The 25,130-nt window shown below is 42.1% G+C and overlaps 1 protein-coding gene across 7 annotated transcripts in view; it reads left to right on the top strand.

Moving 5' to 3' along the window:
* vir (VIR_N domain-containing protein) overlaps positions 1–25,130 on the top strand; it is a 234,002-nt gene that overhangs the window by 195 nt on the left and 208,677 nt on the right. For all 7 annotated transcript variants that reach the window (XM_089581727.1, XM_089581720.1, XM_089581721.1 and 4 more), the window contains exons 2-5: positions 12,100–12,212; positions 14,872–14,958; positions 17,787–17,832; positions 24,100–24,238. In XM_089581727.1, coding sequence (XP_089437853.1) covers positions 12,100–12,212; positions 14,872–14,958; positions 17,787–17,832; positions 24,100–24,238 — 385 coding nt within the window. The remainder of the gene's footprint in view (positions 1–12,099; positions 12,213–14,871; positions 14,959–17,786; positions 17,833–24,099; positions 24,239–25,130) is intronic.

The raw sequence follows: 25,130 nt of genomic DNA, 5'->3' as shown, positions 1-25,130 counted from the left end.
ATTAGAGTAACCCTCGGCGTTCCTCGGCGTTCGTCGAACGCCTCAGCGCGTGCCATCACTTTGATGAAGTCTTTCTGTGATCGCCGATCTCTGCGTTGAAATTTTTCCTGTTTGTAGTAACAACTTTATTTAGTCTTCTGAGTGAGGCGTCATATTGGTTGAAATTACGATTTCGGGTACTTGTTTATTTATTTATTTTGTCCAAATGGTTTTCGTACCTGGTACACGTTCGCGTGTTGTAAGGCATAGCGTGGCGGTAGGGCTGGGGTGAAATTTTGTCGGCACTCGCCGCTGGTCTTGTTCTGCTCTCTCATTGCCCTCTGATTCTTCCGGCACTGTTCATTTGGCCTCTGCGTGGTCTACATGTCTAACCCGGCACTCCTAAAATTTGGTGCCCTTCGCAGCCACTGAATACTTCAGAGTCTAAAGTTTAAAAAAAGATTTCAGTTCCCGCTTCTGGGCACAGCCTGAAGCGGGAGCGATGAGCGATAGTCACATGACCAATGTGAGTCATGTTGAATGTACTACCCCCCCCCCCCCCCCCCCCCCCTTATGTAATACTCCCCCAGGGGCCTTTAAGGGTCAAATAAATGATGATGATGATGAAGTGCAAGAAAAAAGTTCAGCAATGCTGTTTAGTGGTTCGCTGGCCGCGCGCGGGTGCTCCCAAGTTTTGAGCTCGTTAATTGAACCCGTGGTTTAGTCTTGCGCTTTATTCGCTTGTTCGTAGCGCTCTTTTTACATGTCATAAGCTGTAAAGGTTGATACTATTCGGTTCATTTGGTTCACCTCTTGACTGTCTAAACTCTCTCTCAGAAAGATAACCGAGATACTTAAGTAGAACTTGGTGCTGGGCTAGTTGGTCACTCATTCTTCCTAATAGCGCTGTCTTCAATTTAAAGGAATAGCCGCGGGTTCGAATGGAAAGACTCGGGTTCAATCCCGGCCGCGGCGGTCGAATTTCGATGGAGGTGAAATTCTTGAGGCCCGTGTACTGTGCGATGCCAATGCACGTTGAAGAACCCCAGGTGGTCGAAATTTCCGGAGCCCTTCACTGCGGCGTCCCTCATAGCCTGAGTCGCTTGGGGCGTTTAACCTCAATAAACCAAAGAATAGCCGAGATATGTCCCAGCTCACTTTTGCTTGCAGCCTAAACAACAGTCAAGTTTTTGTTGATGAAAATTTCTAACGCTGTGATATGGCATGAAACGACTGGAGGGCTTTCTTTTCTGAAAGATGGCTGTCAGGATGCCAAGATTTGACCAGTTTCCTTGCAAAATGTCACCTGATCTTCAGTGAGAGGTGAGCACTAAGAATTTCAGCCCGGTGATTATCCTGGCTGCCAACAGGATAGACATTGCCAACAAAATTATTTTCTAAGTGCCATTTGGAAACCCAGTAGTTGCATTGGCTTTTCTTCATTTACGCCCCGCCGTGGTGGCTCAGGGGTTATGGCGCTCGGCTGCTGACCCGAAAGACGCGGGTTCGATCCCGGCCACGGCGGCCGAATTTCGCCTTCATCGAAATTCTGGAGGCCCGTGTACTGTGCGATGTCAGTGCACATTAAAGAACCCTAGGTGGTCGAAATTTCCGGAGCCCTTCACTACGGCGTCCCTCATAGCCTGAGTCGCTTTGGGACGTTAAACCCCAATAAACCAATAAATTAAACTTTTCTTCATTTACAGGCATGTGTTCTGATGCTCCTAATATAGTCTATAAAATAGTAATAAACCTTCTACAGGGTTTATATCAAAAGGCTTGTGTGGAAGTAACTGCAACAGTCTCCTTGAATGTATGATTTCAGTTTGTTGCATGGTGAGGTGCAAGAGCATGTATATGCATGTGTATACCCACTGCAGTACCTTAATGGTTCTGACATACAGCTTCTTATCATCAGCTTGCACATTTGAATCCAGCTGCATTTTGGTGGGAGGCAGAATGCAAAAACACCTGTGTACTGTTATTTTGTATTTGGTATGCGCTTTAAAGAATCTCATTGTTGTTAAAATTCGTTCTGAGCCCAGCACTACGGCATACTTCATCGCCCACAATTTTCCTTTAGCACAAACAGATTTGTTAATCTCATACATAGACATATCATGAAGTAATCATCGACACTGTAAATGTTATTGCAACAGAACAGTAATGCTGTTAGTATAATGCATGTGCCGTATTTCCTGTAAGGAGATTAAAGTAAAATGGTGAGTAAACGTGCAAAAAATGAGAAGAAAAAAGGATCACACGTGTACTAATGGCACCACCATCGCTCTCATTTACAAAATTTTCAGTAAATTGTGTCTTGAACTGAGAACAGCTATGAGCTGATCAAAAATTTACGTGAGGAGGCCATTTTTAGCCATGAATTGGAACAGATGTAGGAAGGTAACTGTTAATATTTTGTTTTCTTCAGAGCTGAAGTCATTTGGTGACAAAAGGATCTTAACCAGCTATGAGTGTGATGCAGAAAGTGGAATACATCTTTAAATCCTTAAAAATAATGTGATATTCATTTTAGCAAGAGAAATGAATATAAACAACTTGTGTGGTTACATTAGGTTAAAGGGGCTCTGAAAAATTTTCTGAGGAGAGTACATAAACTCGCTCAATCCTTACATTGTGTTGTCATGAACACCTGAGCCAAATAATACACTGCTACACGCAACAGAGAACCCATTCACGTGTGAAAGTTGGCGAGCTCTTTCTGGCGACTTTTTCATACTTGCACTCTCCTCCGTCTCACGTGCCTGTGTATGTCTGTTAAGAAGTGGCTATTGGTTAGATAATTTTGGACGTCACGCAGCTGCCATGGCTGCGGCTAGTCAGCCGCATCACTCCGGTATGTCAGGGAGCTCTGCCCCCCCCCCGGGGAATCCTGCACGCGTCAGCAGCCGGCTTTGGGGCCGGCAGAGGAGTTTGAGTGTGCAAAAACCGACAAGAGTAGAGGGAAATGCGTGAAAATGTTGATTCAAATTTTGACTACATATAACTGAACTTCTTCACCACCAGCTGTTTTTGCAAGCAAACTGCGGTGATGTGACAACATTTTTCTGGTTCTGGGTTTGCAAGGCTAGGCTGCACTGCCATTGGCTTCCAAATGGTGATCATACAGTCTTTTTCTATCTAGATGTCATGAGCTTGAATCGAGTGGTGGGAAAAAGTTGTTCTCCTTTCACATTCAATTCCTTCAGCAATAAACATATTTTGCTGCTGAGCAGACATCGGCATAGTCAAAAAGCACCATGCAATCGATTTTTACTAAGAACAAAAATTGCATGGAGTTGTCTGCAGTGTCCCTTTAACCGTTTAACGGACACATTTTTTTTTTTAAATGGTACCAAAATGGTCTTTTAGTACCCGTGGTGCCAACTGTCGGCAAACCAAAGAAATGCTTTGAGCAAGCCCTACTCGCCCTAAACCGGGCACAGAATGCCAGAAAACACATCAAAAGCTGCACTCGTCATGAGCCAGAAATTAGTCAACTTATGACACGCCTGGCTTATCCAAGTTCGCTAGGGGGCTTAATAGTTTTGAAACCACACAAAAATCAGAGAGAACCTCTTTGGCTACCTTTCTAGCTTTTCTTGTCCTGTCAGTTTTTTTTTAAATGCCACGGGTTTCGCAAGGGTTTGTCATGTGAAACTCAACTGGCCGTCTTTCTTCATGACGTTCACTCTAACCTCGACCTAAATTTACAAACTGACGCTATTTTTCTAGACTTTGCTAAAGCATTTGATAAAGTTCCCCATAGGCGTTTACTGCTAAAACTAACCATGCTAAAACTGCATCCTAACGTCTTATTGTGGATCGAAGAATTCCTTTCTAACCGCTCCCAGTTTGTTCTCGTTAACAGCCAGAGTTCCAACCCTCTTCCAGTAACATCAGGCGTACCCCAAGGTTCTGTACTTGCTCCCCTCCTATTCTTAATCTATATTAACGACTTACCCTCAAACCTGGTTTGCAATGTTCGTCTGTTTGCAGACGACTGCGTTATTTACCACACGATTTCTAACACCTTTGACCAATCACAGCTCCAAAACGACATTGACACAGTGCATGCCTGGTGTGATGACTGGCTAATGTCGCTTAATCCTAACAAATGTAAACTCGTATCTTTTCACCGCCGGCGTAACCCCCATATTTTCCCTTACTCAGTTGCTAACGTTCCACTAGAATCTGTATACTCATACAAGTACCTAGGTGTCACCTTGTGCCAAGATCTCTCCTGGCGTTCTCATGTAACGAACATCATCGCATCAGCTAACCGGTCATTGGGTTTTTTGAAACGTCATCTACGGCACGCCCCTCAAAGTATTAAACTTCTCGCCTACCAATCACTCATTCGACCAAAACTAGAATACGCATCTGCTATCTGGAGCCCGCAACAAGCATATCTCATCAGTTCACTAGAATCTGTCCAAAATCGCGCCACGAGGTTCATTCATTCTGCCTATTCATACGACATCAGTGTATCGTCACTTAAACGACAATCAGGTTTATCAACTCTTGCCCATCGTCGTCGCATTGCTTCTCTTAGTCTGTTTCATAAGTTTTTTTACAGTTCCCTCGGACAGCAACCCTATATCACACCGCCCGCTCGCATATCTCATCGCACCGGCCATCCACTGCAAGTGTCATGCCAACGCGCCCGCACCGTCACTTTTTCCGCATCCTTTTTTCTTCGCACTGCTAAAGACTGGAATGGCCTTCCCCACGACGTTGATGCCATCACCTGCCAATCAAGTTTTGTGAACAATTTAAATATGCATTTCATAAATATCATGTAAGCAATCATATTCAACCTATATTTGTACTCCCACCCCTTATGTAATACCCCCAAAGTGGGGTCTTTAAGGAAATAAAGTGAAGTGAAGTGAAGATTTGTGTGGGGCCGCACAAACTAATTTAATTCCATTTGCCTTAGTGTCAGTGTAATGTAGTAAGTTCATCACAATTATTTGCCTTTGAAATGAATACTGCTGTCCTTTTTCGGCTAGCATGCTGTTTTCTCAGAAAACACCCTGTCGAGTAACTAATAATTTATTTTTGATTTTTGAGATGTCTCTGCAACATTTTTGACACGACTACAGTTTTTACCAATACCTTGAATTTATACTGGCTACTATGGTAGTGCAGTGATTTATGGCACCTATTTTGTTTTTACTTGCTGAGCAAAAACAAGTGCATTAGGTACAAGATAGTTCCAAGCATTTGTACAATACTGAATTGAATGCAGTTTGTGGTTTTGCATAGACCTTTACATAATTTGCTTTCGTGGTATTATCATCAGTATGATGTTTAATGATGTCAAATCTGGGCATGCGAGATTAGCTTCGAAAGTTAAGGAATCAACAACCTTAAGGCATCAAGTATTTGACGTCATTTATTAGGTGCATGTGGCATTAGTACAAGCACCATAGTCCGTAAACAAGTTCTCATTGATCATCACCTTTGCTTGACGGCATTCATTTCTCAAAATGATCACTGCCACGAAATGGGAAGTATTTTTTCAAACACCTGCTCTGAAATCATCTTTCTTCCTGCACACAATATTGTTACGTAGCCGTTGGGGCTCGTAACCGGAAGGCTTTAATGGGGGGTTGACCTGGACGGCACCGGAGAGCAAGCCAAGAGCACAGCACCCAGGGGAGGCCGGGACCGAGCTTCTTCCTCTTTCACTCGCCGGTGCACGAGACTTGCCAAGAGCAGCCGCCCAGCAGCGGCTTGTGGAAACGTGGCAATATGTTAATTGTTTGGTTTGTGGGATTTAACATCCCGAAGCTGCACACGGGCTATGAGAGATGCCGTACTGGAGAGCTCTGGATTAATTTATCTTTAGCGTGCACTGACATCACACAGCATACAAGCGGCTGGGCAGGGATTCAGTCCTGTGAGCTTGGGCTCAGCACCTGAATGCAACATTCACTAAGCCACTGCTGTGGGTTTAATACGTTAATGGAAAAACCCCCTGAATGCCATAGTGACAGTAAATGAGATATTTCCGACTGTTCTGGAACACATTCATCCAATAATAAATGAATTTCAGTAATGCCTTGTCCTCTTCCTCTCTTTTCCTTTTCTTTGAACCTACATTGTTTTCTGGTTTTAAAGGTACTATGAATTGAACAAAATATGTCACACAGTTATATTGGAATTGAAATATCTTGCCTTGTATTCACAAAATCACTCATCATATTACCAGTTGACTGAAGAATTTTAATGTTAATTTTTTTGGTACCAAAAATGGTGCAAACCTATAAATGAAGCAATGTTCTGCAGTGTATATGGGTACTCCTGGTGCATTCCACCAAGTGATCAAATGTTACCGTAGATAAATTTTTTCATGTAAAAAGTTTGTTCTGTTTTAGTAGTATTTATTCTTTCTTCAGTACTGCCGAGAAAGGTTGTTGAAAAGTGGCGGGACCTTTAGATTGGTGAGTAGGGCAGCCCTCACAACGTGCCAGTGTGCATTACTGCTGTTGTATGTATGTGTGCCTAATTAACCTTACAAGTGCTTGTGTAATACAACAGTCCTGAAGACGTATGCTAAGGTGTTGGTCATGTTTTTGCTGGGAGGCTTTTTTTTTTTTTGCGGCTTGGGCTACATTTGATTTTGGTTTCTTACTTTTGCTAATGTGCGGTTGCTTCGCACCCAGTGATCATTGTTACCATTTTTGGGACACATGAAATTAAGTCGTCATGATCAAAAATTTCTCACACAGTGAAACAATGATGACTAGACTCGTCGTATTGCATCTAGTTGTTATTTTTGACACTAGGTGACCGCACTTGTCCATGTTGTGTCATCAGTGTCTCGTGTTTTTTTATCTTCCCACCTCTGACACCTGCACATGAAACATGGCTGCCTCTATGCCACATAGGAATGAAAGCGCGTGCAAAAGAAAGTATTTTGGGGACCCCTCATCAGATGACAGCACTGTAGAGTTTTGCTCAGAAGCAGAAAGTGACTTGTTCTCATCTGAGGACTCTGACGACGACGATTCTGTGGAAGGACCTTAGGACCTTGCAGCTGCCCGTGAATGGTGACCCATTGGTGTATGTCCTCCTGCTGCACTGCCGCGTTTCCAGTTTTCTCAAACGCCTAGAATAACTGAAGCACTGCCTGACACTAGGGATGCAGTGGTGGGGTTTGAACTTTTTTTTTGATGAGGAAATCTTTGACATAATTGTCAGTGAAACAAACCGGCATGCAGGAAAGTTATTTCGTTCCAATTCAACTACATCATGGAGGGACGTGAAAGCGTTTCTGGCTCTTGTAATTTCGCAAGGCATCATTGTAAAACCCCATCTATACCGGTCGACAAAGGCAATCCTGAGTACTCCCATATTTGGAGAGTTGATGAGCTGAAACCACTTTCAAATGCTGATGCACTGCACTTCGTGAACAATGAAGAGGAAATAGACTAGACAACCCATCCAAATCTGAGGGCATGGAGACTATGGCCTGTACTTCAGAAGCTGAATGACAAAGTTCTTTCTGAATATGTACCTGAGCAAGACATTTCTGTTGACGAAAGCCTCTTGCTCTTCAAAGGTAGATTTGGATGGAAGCAATACATGCCTCTAAAACGAGCCAGGTTCAGGCTAAAATTTTTTTTCTTAGCAAATCTAGGTCCGGTTGTATTAGCAACATCATACTGTACACGGGCAAAGTCTCAGTGCCGAAAGACAAGGAAATGGCCATCGTAACTAAGGTTGTCGTGACATTGATGGAGCCTTTCCCCGACATGGGCTATACAGTGACAGAGGATGACTACTACAACTCTGCAGATTGAGTAGATTCGCTGATCAAGTGGAGAGCAGATGCCTACGGCACAGCCTGGCTCAGTCAGAAGGGTATCCTCCGTTCAGGAAACAAAAGCCCAAAAAAGGTGAAATTGTAGCTGACCAGCGCAGTTAGTATCTTGCAATGCAAAGGCAAGACAAGAAGACGGTGACTTTTCTAAGTACTGTCCGTGCTGAGAGAGTGGAGGAAGTTGTCAACAGAAGGAGTGAAGTAAGGTTGAAACCAACGATTGCATTAGACTATAACGATGACAAGGGTGGTGTGGACAAATGCGTTCAGAATTTGTCTTATTACCCTTCCACCAGAAATGGTCAAAAGGTGGATTACAAGAAAAATTTTTCGACACCTCATGGATATGGCTATTTTCAATGCCTTTATTTTGTATCAGAAGTCTGGAAGAAAAGATACTCATCTCAGTTTCCGTGTGAAACTTGTGGAAGAATTGCTCCTTAAAAATTCTAGATGAAGAGAAGATGCCAAGGTGAGGAAAAAGCAACTTGCCAAGACATCAAGGAAGGCATTTCTCCAGAAGAATCCCTTCCACAGGGAGGAAAGCAACACCCATGCGGAGATGCATAGTGTGCTACAAGTCTGGCAGCAAAGATGCTTCACAGAAGAAAGGAAAGGAAACGCAGCACTGGTGCGAACGGTGTGGAGTTGGCCTCAGTGCCGTGCCTTGCTTCAAATTCTACCATATGAACGTGGTCTTCTTACTGTGCTTTAGGAGGTGCGGAAAAGTAGCCGCTGTTCATGTGCACGTTTTTTGCACTGTTTAGATTATTTTCTGTTTGTATTCTTTATTTCGTAGTGTATCGAGCCTTGCAAGATGCTTTTCCACGAGACACTTGTACCATGCAGTGAAGCCCTCTTAAAACAATTTTTTTTTCCTTAATGTATGAAATAAAGGAACTCTGCTGAATTGAAAAAAAAAAAAATGGCGTCATTTTAGTCCGGAAAAAAAAAAAGTTCTATGAACTGAACAAAAAAAAATCCTGGCAAATTTTGTACATTTTTTTTTTTCATTTTCGTGGTAGGGAAAAGGATATGAGAGAGACCTTTGTCCTGCAGTGGGCATAGTCAGGCGTGTGATGGGAATGATGATGATGACTGGTCATAGGTTATTTCAAAAAACTACATTTCTAACTCAATCATTGTGGAATTGGACACTTTGGACTCTGAGCTTTTTGTTGTGCCAAAAATTATTGCCTATGAATCTCTCTGTTCTTGATACTTTTAAACTTAAAATTGTATTATCAGTGGTTTTTATTTAATATATCTCTAGATGTTCTGTAATCTTGTCTGTTGCAGTGCAGCCTACCCATGTTTTCTGTATTTAACTGTATAATCAGTGCATTATGTAACTCTTAGTTGTATGCCTCCACATATCAATTCTCATTTGATGGTTTGTACATAATCGAACAAAGCAATAAAATGTAGTGTCTTCTTTGTGGTTGTGCTCAGCAGTAAATGATGTAGCTGTGTTGCTGAAAAGCGCATTCAGAACGCTAAATCTTTGTTCTAAATGTGATGGCGGAAGCTCTCTCTTTGCTGTAGCTCTTGTAGGTGGCAGCAATACTGTGAGAGAGCTTGGATATAGCTGGTTTTGCTTCGGTAGCTGAGCAGTGAGGCATGATTCATTTAAGCAGAGGTGTTTCTGCAGCTATGGTAGCTGGCAGCTGAGCCGATTTTCGCAGGATCAAATCTTGGCCATGGTGGCTGTGTTTAGATGGAAGTGAAATGCTAATATGCCAGGATGCCATGCATCGTCTGTGCACAGTGAAGAACCCCAGGCAGTTGAACCTAATCTGGAGCCCTCCACTTTGTGGCGTCTCTCATAGATGTCCCAAAGGTATTAGGGACGTTAAACCCCACATTCCTCATAACATTGCACATAAGAATTACCTTCCTCATATGTTGATCTTTTGCCCCACCGCGGTGGCTCAGTAGTTACGGCGCTCGGCTGCTGACCCGAAAGACGCGGGTTCAATCCCGGCCGCGGCGGCTGAATTTCGATGAAGGCGAAATTCTAGAGGCCCGTGTACTGTGCGATGTCAGTGCACGTTAAAGAACCCCAGGTGGTCGAAATTTCCGGAGCCCTTCACTACGGCGTCCCTCATAGCCTGAGTTGCTTCGGGACGTTAAACCCCAATAAAACCTAAAACCAAAATATGTTGATCTTTTGTGACATACGCGGTGGCAACTATATTTTAAGGCTTGGACCACATGTGTCATGACTGGCACGTGGTGTATATCAGGGGGGTTGTGACCCTTCAATCAGTTACTGTCTACAGCTCCATTCTTAGGCTGCCAAAAGGTGCCATGGACGGCTTTGGGTGTGTGCTTGGGGTGGGCTGTTTGAAACTTGTGCAACCCTAGATTGGATGACCTACAAGTGACCTGTTTCTCATTACTGACCATATAAATATTGGCACAGGCCTTCATGGCTTTCTCTGAAACCTCAAAGTTTGGTTTATTTCTGAACTAAAAAGAGGGAGGAGTTGGTGTGATAAACAGCTAAATATTGTTTGTGAATATTTCCACGTCATTGGTGGTAAACAATTGGCAGTGGTTTAGCTCTGGTTAAACCTGGAGGATTGCGAAAGCAATGAGGAAAGAGAGAGGCGATGGAGAGCGCGCGGCGGTGGCGGCGGCCCTGGCATGCTAGCTATGTGCCGCTACTGCGCATGTGCAACTGGCGAGCGCGGCGGCGGCACCTCTGAGTCGCCCGCGCAGCAACGGCAGCGGCGCACCAGCTGTGCGCATGTGCAGTATGGCCTTTCGTCAGCTCCTCGAAATGGCTCGGTGACTTGCGTAGTGTTGCTTTCGCAACAAAAAAAGATGGTTGGTTGGTTGATGGGGTTTAACGTCCCAAAGCGACTAAGGCTATGAGAGACGCCGTAGTGGAGGGCTCCGGAAATTTTGACCACCCGGGGTTCTTTAATGTGCACTGACATCGCACAGTACACGGGCCTCTAGAATTTCTCCCCCAAAGAAATTCAACTGCCGCGGCCGGGATCGAACCCGCGGCTTTCGGGTCAGCAGCCAAGCACCATAACCACTGAGCCACCGCGGCGGCACAAAAAAAGAAAACTGTATTGTTGAAATGTATTGTTGATATGTCTTCAAACAACACCTCCCATAACATCTTGCATGGTATTAATTGTCATTTATAGCCGCCGCGGTGGCTTAGCGGCTATGGTGCTCGGCTGCTGACCCAAAAGACGCGGGTTCGATCCCGGCCGCGGCGGCTAGAATTTCTTTGGAGGAGAAATTCTAGAGGCTCGTGTACTGTGCGATGTCAGTGCACGTTAAAGAACCCCAGGTGGTCGAAATTTCCGGAGCCCTCCACTACGGCGTCTCTCATAGCCTTAGTCGCTTTGGGACGCTAAACCCCATAAACTAAACTAAACTAACTAAACTAATTGTCATTTATAGCGGAAGGGCTTCTATTTTTGTCGAGCATTGGTGCATGACAGACACATGAATGGCTGAATCTCCAAGTTATGAAGACCTTTTCTCTGTATGGTTCTTGGTTGCAATTTTTTTTACTTCTGTAGAAGTTGCAATTTTATTGTGAACCTCTGCAACTTGTGTACCACCGAGCACAAAATCGGACTTTGCTAGGTGCCATGCGGACAACTAATTAAAAGTTACTCATTACTCATACTTTTACTCATACTTTTATACTCGTAATAACCAGTGGGCAGTTAGTAACTGAGAGCTATTGAATTTGTGTGTGGTACCAGCTGTCACCTATTTAGGCCAGCATATTTCTTATTGGGCTTTTCAAATAGAGAAAGAATCGCTAACAAGAAACTTTGGATCAGGTGTGTTCATTACCCCAATAGCACTGAATGAAGTTCATATCCTGTTTTGTGGCATTCCCATGATATGTGGGGAGTAACTGGTGGGTCACAGCTATTCTGCCTAGAATAAAGGCTGTCTGCCTCTATGGAATCAGATACAAAAACTATTTTTTCTTGCGTTCATTCTTGAAGATAATGTTTGTGCATTAAACAAAAAAACTGAATATTTGCTGCAGCATACTTTACTGTGCAGCATTCTTACCCATGTTCCTCAGTGCATTGAACGCATTAAGTAGCCTGCAGTTATGCTTTGTGGTGCCAATTTTGCTATTTCTATAAGATTGGCATTAGGTGACACTCGCATGGATGAAGTTGTTCTGATGTAATGGTGATGACTACACAGGCTATGTGGCATACTTTTATACTCGTAATAACCATTTGTGCAGCAATAATTTACATAATCATGCCATTGTGTTTTATTTCTTCCAGGAGACAAATTTGGATTTGGTTCAGTTCCCAAAGCCTGTCTACATTCACGAAATTCGGATTATTCCATTAGGAACAAGGGTGCAGGCAGACTTTCCTGGTGGACACAGGCTGGGGTGAGTTCTATGTATATGGCCATCTTTGTTGTCTGGTGGCCATTCCTTATATCAGGAAGCATCATGCATTGAGGAGTTTAGTGAGCTTTAGTGACTTTTAATTCAGCCTTGAAACAAATGAAGTTTAAGCACTAAAAGAGGGCTGAAGGCAGTTTAGAAAGACTGAATTGCTTTTTCTTATATTTTGGGCAGCCCTATGAAAAAGGGTCTCATTTGTTAATCATTTAGAGCTGCTCACTTCAGAGATGTGAATCTTGCAAGCAGAGTTAATGGGAATATAGCGGAGCTGTTGGATTCATGTGCTGTATTCATATATGGATGCCTGCTATCAGTGGAATTTGCAAGACGAGATGCATTCCTTAATTGATGGATACGATTAAATATGGACGTGTTACTATATCTTAGTGTCTATGATTTCACATCTTGATAAGTGCAGTTGAAAGCTGCCAATATTATGTTGCGCTTTCTTGTTTGGAAGCCTTTGTATCACTGAAATAGATGAAATTGAGATTGTGAAAGAGTTAGAATGAGTGAGAGTGACTGAGCATACTGGCTATTTCAGGCAGTAGAATGCCTGAATGCCTGAGTCGTAATGACTGAAGGGTCAGCTGGGGCACAAAATGATAAGACATAGTGCATGAATAGCCACTGTTAAGAGATTTTGTACTTGTTACCTCTAAAATGGCAGCATCGTTATCAGTACACCTTTGTGTTTGAAGTTGGAAGCTTTACTTTTCTTTTTGTAGCAGTTGATGCACATTAGCCTACATATTTGTCTAGTCATCTGTGAAAAACACTCCTATACTATTGCTCTTTTGTTTGCACCCATATTTGGAACAGAGGTTACATTTCGAGATCTCCTTTGTATAGTAATGCTGGTGTTGGGACGTGCCTAGTTCATGCGGCAGAAATGGAGTATAGCTGTCTGCAAGTTGAGTGAGCCCTTGGAAGAGGCTGTTTAGCCAATTGTGTTGGGCCAGTGTCTCCACCTGCTGGGAAGGGTCAAGGCTAGTAAAGCTGCGTCACAGTTTTCAAAACTTTGTTACACCCGCTCATTTCAGCTGAAGCCACGTGGTATATTTTTCATAATTTATTGCAAAATATGCTAGAGTAACACTTTGACTAATATGCTGCTATGCTATGTTTTACTATACTAGTAATGTGCCGTGCATTTTATTAATATTACAGGTCTGTTTTACATAGAAACAAAACTGTAATACATTAGTAAAAATTCAGGGGGCCTTTTGTTGACCTAAAGTGCGGTGAGGCGAAAGCCTTAAGCGCGGTGTTGCTGCTTGTGTCACTGATGTGTGGTTAAGATGTTAAGCTTCGCCTCTAAGAGTGGAACACGACAGCGTCTTGTAACGCTGCCAGGGAGTCCACACAACGCCATCGCCCGTTCGGCTCTGCGCCTTGCTCGTGGGTAAATTGGTTTTTGAGGAAAGGAAATGTATCTGTCTCGCATATCTCGGTGGACACCTGAACCTAGCCGTAAGGGAAGGTAGGAAGATGGGAGTGAATGAAGACACCGTATTCGCTAGACGCACTTTTATTTGTTCAAAACCATCGAGCTGGCATGGTGGAGTGGTTAACGTGCTCGTCTCACACTCCGGAGACCCTGGTTCGATTCCCCAACTCGACCAATTTATTTATTTATCTGGTCTGACTAGAAAGGTTAATTAGGCTAATTGGTTAATTAACTAATTAACTAAAGTCAGTGCCACTTACTTGGAGCATCACTATACCATCCCTTTAATTGGTTGCATGGTTACTAGCCAAAGTATAATTGGCCCCGTTTGAAATTCACGCACTGTGATGTCACGACCATTTCGACCAATTGAAAAGTGTGACATTTCTGTCGACAACTCCTGCTTACAACGATGAGGCTTTAAAGGCTTGTGCCTTAATATAGTAATTATGCTACTTAACAGCAAAACTTCAGTATGTTACTAATATACTAGTAGGATATGCATATTACCATGCTTTGTTTCAAATGGGCAGACGGGGCAGAAATTTCAAAACATCTGCTCAGCTTGCGTAGCTGTTATGCTCAGCTCCTTGTGTTGCTAGTTTCATCTCTTCTCAGCAGATGGTTATTCTGGTCCACAAAGCTGGCTGAGTTCTCTTTTCCATTTATACTGTACGAACTAAGCAAGTGCCCATGAACTTCTTAAGTACCAATGCCAGTTTCGCTGAAGTGTGAAACAGATCTGTGCATGAAAATTGCAAAAGCAAGCCATTGGGCGAGTTGGTGACGATCTTCCATAGTTACAAATATATTTGTAAACCAGCAGTATTGGAGAAAGAATTATTGATAAACATAGGTATGAATACCCTTCTTAGTATGGTTTGGTTTGGTTTATGGGGTTTAACGTCCCAAAGCGACTCAGGCTATGAGAGACACTGTAGTGAAGGGCTCCGGAAATTTCGACCTTCTGGGACTCTTTTAACGTGCACTGACATCACATAGTATGCGGGCCTCTAGAATTTCGCCTCCATCAAAATTCGACCGCCGCGGCCGGGATCGAACCCACATCTTTTGTGTCTGCAGCTGAGCACTATAACCATTGAGCCACCGCGGCGGCTCCTGGTTAGTATGTATTATTAACAACGAAACATTGCCACTTCACTAAATATATATGTGTTGTTTCTTTTGCAGGGCCACCAATCCTTCAGAATTTAAAGTGGAGTTTTTTGTAAACGACTTAAGCAAGCGGAACGCAAGTACTTTTGAAAAACTTGGAAGGTAGTGAAAACTTCTCATTAGTGCTGAAATCTAGGTGAATGGTATCTTTTATAGCTCCTTTTCACATGCTGCTAGCACAGAAGATCACTCACTTTCTTTTACTATGATGCACGCTTCCCTAAACATTATTGGGTACACAGAGAATATGCCAGAAAAAAAAAAATTATTGGGTAGGTAAGATTTCTGAATTCTACTCAGAGCAATTAAGTATTGATGGTGTGATGTTTTTACTGCTAATGTTTTATCTTAATGCCTAGATTTGGATAAAGAATGAAATGATACCTACCTTACCTGGAGAGAGAGTTAACAATTTTTTTATGATATGTGTAGAAATGTTTAGTACGAGGCATATTTGGTCTGCATGCACTGCTCTGCTGTACTGGAAGCTGTTGGCCATAGTTATCAACCTACTGCTTTTCCTTCTGATTTGGCTGGAATCCTGCCATTGTTTTTCTCTTGTGTCTGCTGCTTCCCTTGAACCATGTGGCAGTGATTACATTTTACTGGATGCCGTCTTGGAGAAGAGTGAACACATTTCAGTCTTAGGTGGTAGCTATGTGAGGGTCTTTCTTCAGCATAAATGGTATTTGGTGTCGTGACTGGAAATTTTCACATTCACCTGCTTCCTAAAGAGAATGTAATACAGTAAAACCTCGATAACTTGAACTCGAATAATTCGAAGCAGCATCTTGCGTCATCCCTGTTAATAGGTGATCTGAGATACGGTGCGAGGATGTCCGACCCCGATTTCGCCTGAAACCGGTGAAGCGTTGGCCTCTCAGAGCCGCGAGGCAGCACTGCAGAGCGATGCCGATCGGCAATGCTAATGCTCGATATGCAAAGCGCCCCATCTCCAGCACTCTCAGCACAAAAACCAATCTGGTATGACTTGTGGACCTCCGAAGCACACGTCGGCAGAGGATACGACGTGCTTCACTGCAACGTAGACGCAGATACCAGTTTCAGAGTAACGTGCTCTCAGTGCCGTGTCAAGGCACAGCAGAGGCGCTGTCATTGAAGCACCTCCCACCAACTACAAAACGAAATACTCTGGCAGTATGAAGCACGTGGTGGGAGATAAGCGCCAACTTTCATTTTGGCCAGCAAGGGCTGTGAGCTGGCCGGTCAACTTTACGCTGCAATACATGGTATTCACAAAGTTTGTCCAGTAAAGGTAGCGTGTTCGCGCAATACAGTGTTTTGCCTGGGTCAATTTTTTTTGCTGTAGTTGGTTAGGTCTAATATTTGAAGGTGACAAAGGGGTAGTTATTGTTGTGTATAAAAACAAAGGATGGCCACATTCTGCCCAAACCTTTCTGCTGAATCCTGTAGCTCTTAAATATTTGAGGATGGCCTTGATGGCATTTTCAAATGACAAAGGTTGAGGCCCTTATTCCAGACTCTTGGGCCTCCATTAGGAGACATGAGTCCAAGTGACTTAGTGCTACCTCCGGAGACACTCGGTTATCATAGCAGGGGCAGTAGCAGAGTAAGTGCGCAATCGTTTTGTTTGCTCCTGCTTTGCCATCTGAAAGTCTGGTGGAGAGTGCCAGGGGGCATACTGCCGAGAGCAGAGCTCTGCTGGGCTCCTGAGAGTGCGCTGCCTGTGGTTGTGATGTGGTCCGGGTGGGCATGGGAGAAGTGGCTGCACTCATGAGCAGCAGCTGGGGTGCAGTATGGCTATTGCTGTCACTTCTTTGCCTTGTGGGTCTTTTTAGTGCTTCTTTTGAGGTGTTATTTAGCGTATTTACTTGCATAATGAACCCACTCGTATAATGACCGCTCCCATTCCCTCCTCGCTTTTGTTGTTGAGAATTTTTTTTAACCTGATGGAAAAAGCGCACACTTGACCTTCAGGGCCTGTGTTCAGCATGTTCGCTTTATCTCGCCGTGGTTGGCCGGTGCCGTTGACTATCACAAAATAGTCGGATCGCGCCGCTATAGGCAAACTAGTTTTGAAGCAAACGATGTTAAACACGGTGGCATGAAAGTGGGTGACGCGTGGACAAAACTTGTGCCGCACTTTTGTTGATGGACGGGCAGGCAAGCAGACGCTACAGGCAGACAAGTGGGTGGATGGATGGATGGACAGAAGGGCAAGCAGGCGGGCAAGCAAGTGGATGGATGTATGAATGGATGGATGGATGGACGTATGAATGGATGGATGGACGGACGTATGATATGAAATTTCAGTTTACGGAAAGGCTATCAAAACTTTTTTTTTTTACTGTGTAATGTAAGCTCCCCTGAAATTGATGTAAATTATTCTGGAGAAAAAAAAGGGTTCGTTACTTGAGTAATAATGGTAATATCTTGTTTTGTGTGTGCTGTTTGTTTGGCAGAATTGTAGACATTGTGGTATTGCGGTTTTGCTAGGACCTGCAGTCTGAATATATGTGCATCATGAAGGCATTCATGATACATTTTAGCAAAGGCAGGGGAATGTGCAGAATACTTTTGTTGGCTACGTGCACTTCTCTCAGTCTATTCTTTACGCTAGGCTAGAAGGCTGCAATGAAGGAAGAGGTCGAAGTGTATGCTTTATTAAAAAGCATTTGAGATGTCTGCTTTTGGATGATATTTCAGTGTATTGTTTTCATGTTGTGATGGAACAGAGCAGTAAATCACAGTATTTGTCTAGTGTTTTGCACTGCAATCATTTAGCTATAAATGTGAACACACTTCTTAGCTCTAGGTTTTTCTAGCTTAGGTAATAGGATGTGGTAGAATAACGGAGGCGGTTTTAAATTTGCAATGTGCAAGGTTAACGCATTTGTGGTGTTTTCATTTAATTTGTGTGTAGTAAATGTTTCTGGAATCACTTTCAGTTTTGAATACAAACAGAATGCTGAAATTCAGTTCATGACAAAGAAGGTAAGCACTCCTTTCTTGCTTCTATTTTCTGCACCTCCTTTTGCAAAAGCTCTTCAGTGGCAATGTTTGTACACCTGTCGTAAAAATCTGTAGAAACAGCTAAATAAAGTACAGAAAGGTAATGCTGAGTATGTATTGGTTTTCAGAGCACTTTGTGGGTCAACCACTTATGATTGGGGTGCCTTCTTGCACCTCCCATTGCTTGTTTGCACCCTCTTGGGGCCATTTTCCCAGCTTGCTCATTCAAGGTCACCATTTTAATAAGCATGTACAATTCTTAGGGGAACAGCTATCTAAACCATGCTTGCCTTCCACCCCTATGTATTTGGGTCACATGTGCAAACTCGAGCACCAGGGCAAAAACTTGACTGTTCTTCCGGTGCACTTTCTGCACTTACCGAGGTTCCCCTACCACTGAGCTCTATGAGCACCTGATCTACTGTTCTCTTGGTGTGGGTGACCTGTAGAAGTTGTGCAAGAACTAGAAAATACAAAAATAAATAGTTTTTTGTTGAGTAGACCTAAATAAATTTTGCTTTTGTCTTTCCAGAAATATTATAGCATTGTCTTAGAGCTTGCTAAAAAAAAGAAGTGCAGAGTGGTGTCTTTGACTGTTGCTGTCTACATTGGCAAGAGCTAGAAAATACAAAAATTAATAGCTTTTGTTGGAGTAAGCCCAAAGAGATTTTGCTTTTGTCTTTCCAGAAATATTATAGTATTAATTGTCTTAGAGCTTGCTAAAAAAAAGAAGTGCAGAGTGGTGTCTTTGACTGTTGCTGTCTACATTGGCAAGAGCTAGAAAATACAAAAAGTAATAGCTTTTGTTGGAGTAAACCCAAAGAGATTTTGCTTTTGTCTTTCCAGAAATATTATAGTATTAATTGTCTTAGAGCTTGCTAAAAAAAAAAGAAGTGCAGAGTGGTGTCTTTGACTGGTGCTGTCTACATTGGCAAGAGCTAGAAAATACAAAAATTAATAGCTTTTTGTTGGAGTAAACCAAAAGAGATTTTGCTTTTGTCCTTCCAGAAATATTATAATATTAATTGTCTGAGAGCTTGCTAAAAAAAAAGTGCGAAGCATTGTTTTTGACTATTGCTGTCACATTGTTGCTGTAGTATTGCCACATGCAGTGGAAAAAGAGGAGGTAAAAGCTGGATGCCTGTATGTGTGCTCACTCGGCTAGACTCCCTGGCCTTGCTTTGTAGTAAGCGTTAAATTTCTGTTGGAGGTGTGCAGTATTGATCGTTGTACCACTGGCACCTGTACATAATACAAATCAAAGCGCACAAATGGGCATCATGCATATGAAAAATCTAATCCGCGGCGTATTCTGGTTAAGACGTGTCCAGCTTTGCACCAAAACATCTGTTTAGTTTCCAAATTGGGAATGAGTGCCATGTTTTCTGGAAAGGTGTAGTTCAATGAAGGCTAGTGAGCTAGGGTTTCATTGTTTTTCTTGCCTGTGCTTGGAAGTGCACATTATTACTACATTCTTGTGGCTAGTATTACTGCACTTTCAATCATGTTTGAGGGTAAATAACCTCCTCGTCACCTTAAAAGCCGAGAGCTTAAATTTCATCTGCAGCAGCATTCTATTGCATTTTGTGGGGTGACTTTTTTTTTTAATGCTTGCAGATCTTTATTTTAAGGACTAAGAGAGATACGTCGACCTGGTTCGTGCAGGTGGACCACACAGCAAGGCAGGCATTGTGTATGTGGTATAGCTCAGGAATTAGACAAATAATTAATGAAAATTAACTAATAAATATTAAATTTTTGATTTTAGGTGGCAAGAATATAATGCATAATTAAAGGCCACCAAAATCAAAGGTGAGCCCAGTCTAAGTTTTCTTAGTCGGCAATGTGGTTTGAAATATTGAACGTCAAAAATACATATTTGAAAGCTCTTTGAGTTGGCTTTCCCTCATTGCATATTTATTAAATGGCATTGTTCACATTTCTTATGCATCTAATACAGATGCCGTTTGTGTATTTGATGGTGTAGAAGAATTGAACTTTTGATGATGACAACACGTGCAGTGACGGCATTTTATAAATATGCAATGCGGGAGAGCATGCTTAACGAGCTTTTAAATGCATATTTTTGACGTTAGAAATTTAGAACCTCATTGATGATTAAGAAAATTTAAAAACTGGACTCACTTTCGGTGTTGGCCTTTAATTTCACATATAATATTGCCCCTTAAAATCAAAACTAAAAAAGTTGATTAGTTAATTTTGGTTATTTAATATTACTATATAATGTAGATTCATATATAATGTTTGCTTTACTGTATAATGCACCTGCCAAACTGCCCTGCTGTAAAAAATAAAGGTCTGTTAACATTAAAAAGAAATCACCTTATATATAGAATAGAATCATGTAAAAGGGCTTATATACTCTAATTTTGGACTTGTTAATAGGGGTGTATGAATATATGAAGCTTCAAGTACTTTGCGAATAAAATTTGCTATTTGATTCGCACTCGGTGGCTCAGTGGTTATGGTGCTCGGCTGCTGATCCGAAAGACGCAGTTTCGATCCCGGCTGAAGTCGTATTTCGTTGGAGGTGAAATGCTGATGGCCTGTGTGCTGTGCGATGTCAGTGCACTGTAAAGAACCCCAGGTGGTTGAAATTATCCGGAACCTTTCACTACGGCATCCCTCATAGTCTGAGTCGCTTTGGAAAGTTAAGCTCCATCAACCAACCTCTTAAACATTCAGAAATTATGAATCTCCTGTTTATCTAAACATGCGGCAACTTGTGACGAAAATTCGTGACATTTCCAAATGACAGCATCTTGCACTTGTAGCAGGAGTTAACTTGCTCATTCCTTACAGAATCAACTGGCAAGCATGCGTCAAAAGCCTGTGCATGATAATGCCAGGCCTTGCATAAAACCAATGCACTGACGGCTATCGAGAGCTGCAGCTGGGTGCTCGCAGGTCATAAAACGAAGTGCAGCATCGTGCAACATGTCATTGCATTTGGCCGTAATGCACTTGACAGTTGGCTGTGAATCTGACTGGTAGCGGTCCTTTTGGTTTAGGTCACTGACCCTATGATAAGGTTCGCAGCCTGCACGGAAGCGGCCTTGTTTGTGGAGGGAACCAAAACAGGCGAAGTTGTGGCACTTGTGTGCCGGTGCAATTGCTTCGCAGTGACCGCTTTGATGATTGTCATTTTTTGTCATTAGAATCAAGAAATTGTGGCTCTTAGGCTACGGGGGACAAAAAAAAAGCTTACAGAAGAAACGTCAGCCTTGAAGACAGCCCATGCAGTCACAATGTGTACAGTGGTGCTGGCATGCTGTGGCATTTAACGGCTTTGTTCTGCTTTCGTGCATTCAGTTCGCAACTGCATTTGGGCCCATTCACGGTGCTTGCATTCCGGCTAAACCGATAGGTGAATTCTGATTGGGCTACTAGTCGTTGTGAACGCTGCGTTTGGAGTGGCATTCCACAACCCGTTCTTTGTTTTAGTCGTTGTGAGAGAGCAGGGAAGAGGTGGTCCGCTCGCATTACAGCTCAGGTTGTATCTGTCTTGTGAGCCCTTTTGTTGCATTTTGCTGGCAGTGCCGTGAGCCTAACCTTTCTGATAGTTGACATCTGACGTTAATCCTGCAGTAAGGAGGTATCTGTCCATCTTGCAATGCTTCAGGACAGTGTTCAGTGAGCTTTTTGTAATGTGAACATTAAGGGGGGATAAGGGTCTTAAAAATTTGTTTTTTATTTGTCTTCATAACTTGTTGAAACTTGGCATGCAGGTGTATCATAAAATTCTGATTTCGAATAGGCATTTAGATTTCAAATATCTCACCTGGAAGAAAATTTATCGCAAAATAACATCCGAGTTAGGCCATTTCTTACGGGCCTTTATAGTAATTAACAATTAAAGAAAGGCTTTTTTAAGAATATGCTGGCATTTCCAAAGGTCCACCACACATCCTGAAGCCTTCTTTTTTCCTTTAAACAGGATATATTAGCAATTAGGCCAAGTGTGGGCTAATTACTGCTGCATCATTTTTTCTTTCAAACTTTGTTATTTATTTGTGATCAGCAAAATGACTTTATAGACATTTTGATAGCTTTAGGATATGCTTTTGGCCTTTGCAAATGTCTGCTTATTGTTAAAAAATCTTTAACTGATAAATTACTAAAAAAGGCTCGTAAGAAATGACCTAATTAGGATATTTTATTTTGCCATATATTTCTTTCCAGCTGAGATATTTGAAATCTAAATGCATATTCGAAATCAGCATTCAATGATATACATAGGTGCTAAGTTTCAGAAGGATATGTTAACAAATCAAGAAAAAGTTTTTAAGACCCTCATCCCTCTTAAGCTAACTTTGATATTAGACTTTTTTTTCACTGAATGGAATAGTTATCCAAAGGGTTGTAAACACTTTTATATCTACTGAATAAAGTCTATTACTACTAATATTATGTTTCCCGTTTCTTATTTTGTGCCTGAGAGGCCTTACAGTATCCTAAATTATGCTGATGACGAGTGAAAACAGAATTCGTTTGCATTTTGGTGTTTCTTTTCATAGCTGTGTTATATGGAAAAGCGTTTGTCTTTAGTTTGAACTGGCTGCACTGAGATTTGAAATTATTTATTTGTATCCACTTTGCAACTAAAGATTTTATGTTTGCACATCTTTACTTGCTAAGAAACCTTAATTTGCCTTTTTCACATGGTGTTTTACACATGCATACCGCTCTTCCTCTGCCCTCTCCCAAGCTCCACTGATTGAAAACAGATTGCCAATATTTGCCGTGAATGTGCAGTTCTTGTTAGTGATAGGTGCAAGTGGCAGCTGCAAGTGTACACCTGCTACTTCACACGTACAGAGGACAAAATACTTGTCTAGAATGACCGAACTGTGTGTCCCACAGCTCCCAAAGCGGCTGTGACCAGTAAGGCAAAAAATTACGATTAAATCCTATGAGTTTAACTGCACCTCCTTACACCCATATCATTTCTATCCAAATGTTATCGCTAGATATCCCGTGTTCAGCCTGAAACACACCCAGAACGTGTTCTAGGCAGGCGTTTTGCCCTCTGTACAGTTGGTGCCTTGTGAGAGCGGATCGCACCTGTGGCATTCACATCCATTTGTTTTCAGCCAGTCTTCTGTATAGGGCACAAATTTTTGCACAACCCCTGAGGCCCCGCGTCTTGTGAAGAAAGGCTAGTCAGTTGAGGCTAATTGGGAATCCTCTGTTGTGTCATGCCACAATGCTGGAGCGTCACTTTAGCTTATACTTATACTTCAGGATTTTTTTTTCTTTGCGCACTAAGGTATTGACAGAGGACTTCAGTAACATAGCTGATATTGTTCAAGATGTGCCTGGCTGAGGACAAATTGATGTTGACCTGTATCAATAGATTGTGGCATTAGATTGTGGCAATAGATTGTAGCACAGTAGAGGTGCTACTTTCAGTTTAAATGGGCCTTTTATAAGCTAGAAAAGGTCTCACCATCACTGACCTTTTTCGCAAGCAAACTTTGGTGTACCAAGACAATCTTTTTCTCGCAGATCCCTGAAGCTAGGCTACACTGCTAGTCACTTCCAAATGGTGATCGTGGAGTCCGTTTATGTGTTGACGTCACAAGTTTGAATCGAGTGGTGTAAAATTTTAAAATCCAATTTTGTCAGCAAATAATTGCTTTTTTTTGTTGTCATTCAAACATCAACATAGCCAGAAAGGTGCACAGAACTGCTTTTTACTAAAACCATAAGTTGGATGAAGCTGTCGTCAGTGTCCCTTTAATGAAATGTATGCTTCACTAGGCTAGAAGTTATTGCACACATTTTGCAGCAAGTTTGCTTTGCTGTGGTTTAATTGAGCAACAGATGCTTATTTCAAAATTTGCAACAGTTGTTTATTGACATTTGAAGCCATTAACCATTGTATATCTGGTGGACATTTCATGCCACTTATTTATGCCAAAATGACATCCCTTCACATTGATGTCAATAGCGCTTTATACTTTAATGAAAGTGTATTGTATGAATGAGCATTGTGAGAAAGGTTGCATCAAAATGTGATAGCTGCTTGGTTGTCTGTTTAGTACACTTTCACTTAGTTCATGTGTTGCATACTGTACTTTTGTGTGCTTCAGTTGTGACCTAGCCTGTTGTGTTGACAGTTTGTGCTAATATATTTTGCATCTTCCTGCCAGATTCTGTTTTAGACCTTGTCTGATTCAAACTTTGGGATATGTTATTTTTGATGTTGTGCACATTTTCTTGCAGATTCCAACTGATGGTCTAGTTTTACGTGGCTGGTATAGTGCTATCACACTTGCTGTGTATGGCATCATCAACAAGGTTGTTAGGGAACCTCCATCACCTCCACCACCTCCTCCACCCCAGGCATCCTTGCCAACGAAGAGTGAGTTTTGTTGGGTTGCCCTGAGCTATCACTGGCCCTGAGTTTTTTTCTCCTGTCTTTGTTGCTTAGTTGAAGGGACACTAAAGTGAATTTTTATTACTGTTGCATGTTGCAGACTACTAAAGACTTCATTAGACCATTCGGCCATGCTACAGTTTTCATTTGTCTGTGAATCATAGAAACAGAGAAAATCCCCTCATCATACCATCAGTGCTTGTGTACACTACTCATGTGACATGATAATAGATTACCTAATTAGTGATCTGTGTGTTAGCTAAACCATCATGACTAAGTAGAGCTTGGTACATTATATTCTGAATGGCTCCTGCACCACAAAATACCAATTTACTACTGCTATTATCACTACTAATACCAAGTTTAGTTGTGTAGATGACTGTTGTCACATAAAGTACTACTAAAGACTGGCCCATTAGGGCTTGATGTCACGGATGTCGCCAGTCTTGTTGAGAGCATAAGAATAAAAACAGCCTCATTGAAAAATCTTCTCTTGTGAGAATATGCATCTCACTGTGCATGAAATGCAGTGAATGGTGTGTAGAGACTTTGAACTTAGTTTCTGGAAACACGTGGGCAGTGTACGTAATTGTACTGAATATCTTTTTCAGGTGTAGCTGTGATCACTTACGCCTTAATGAGAAAGCAATAATCATTTTTCAGTAACATGGGTACAGAACGTTAAATGCTTATAATTTACAAATACCGTATATACTCGGGTATAAGCCACACTTTTTTCATCAAATTTTCTCAGGTGCGGGTTATACACGAATCGGGCCTATAGCTACACATTAACATGTTGTGGTGCCACTGCAACTACTTTGTCAGATATTTAAAAAATGGCAACAGATAGAAACATTTTATTTCACCATTCGCC

Source organism: Amblyomma mixtum, chromosome 3 (genome assembly GCF_055824585.1).
Source record: "Amblyomma mixtum isolate Tamu chromosome 3, ASM5582458v1, whole genome shotgun sequence".
Classification (NCBI taxonomy): Eukaryota; Metazoa; Arthropoda; class Arachnida; order Ixodida; family Ixodidae; genus Amblyomma; species Amblyomma mixtum.
Note: the sequence above shows the minus strand (reverse complement) of the source record. Positions and strands in the feature narration are given on the sequence as shown.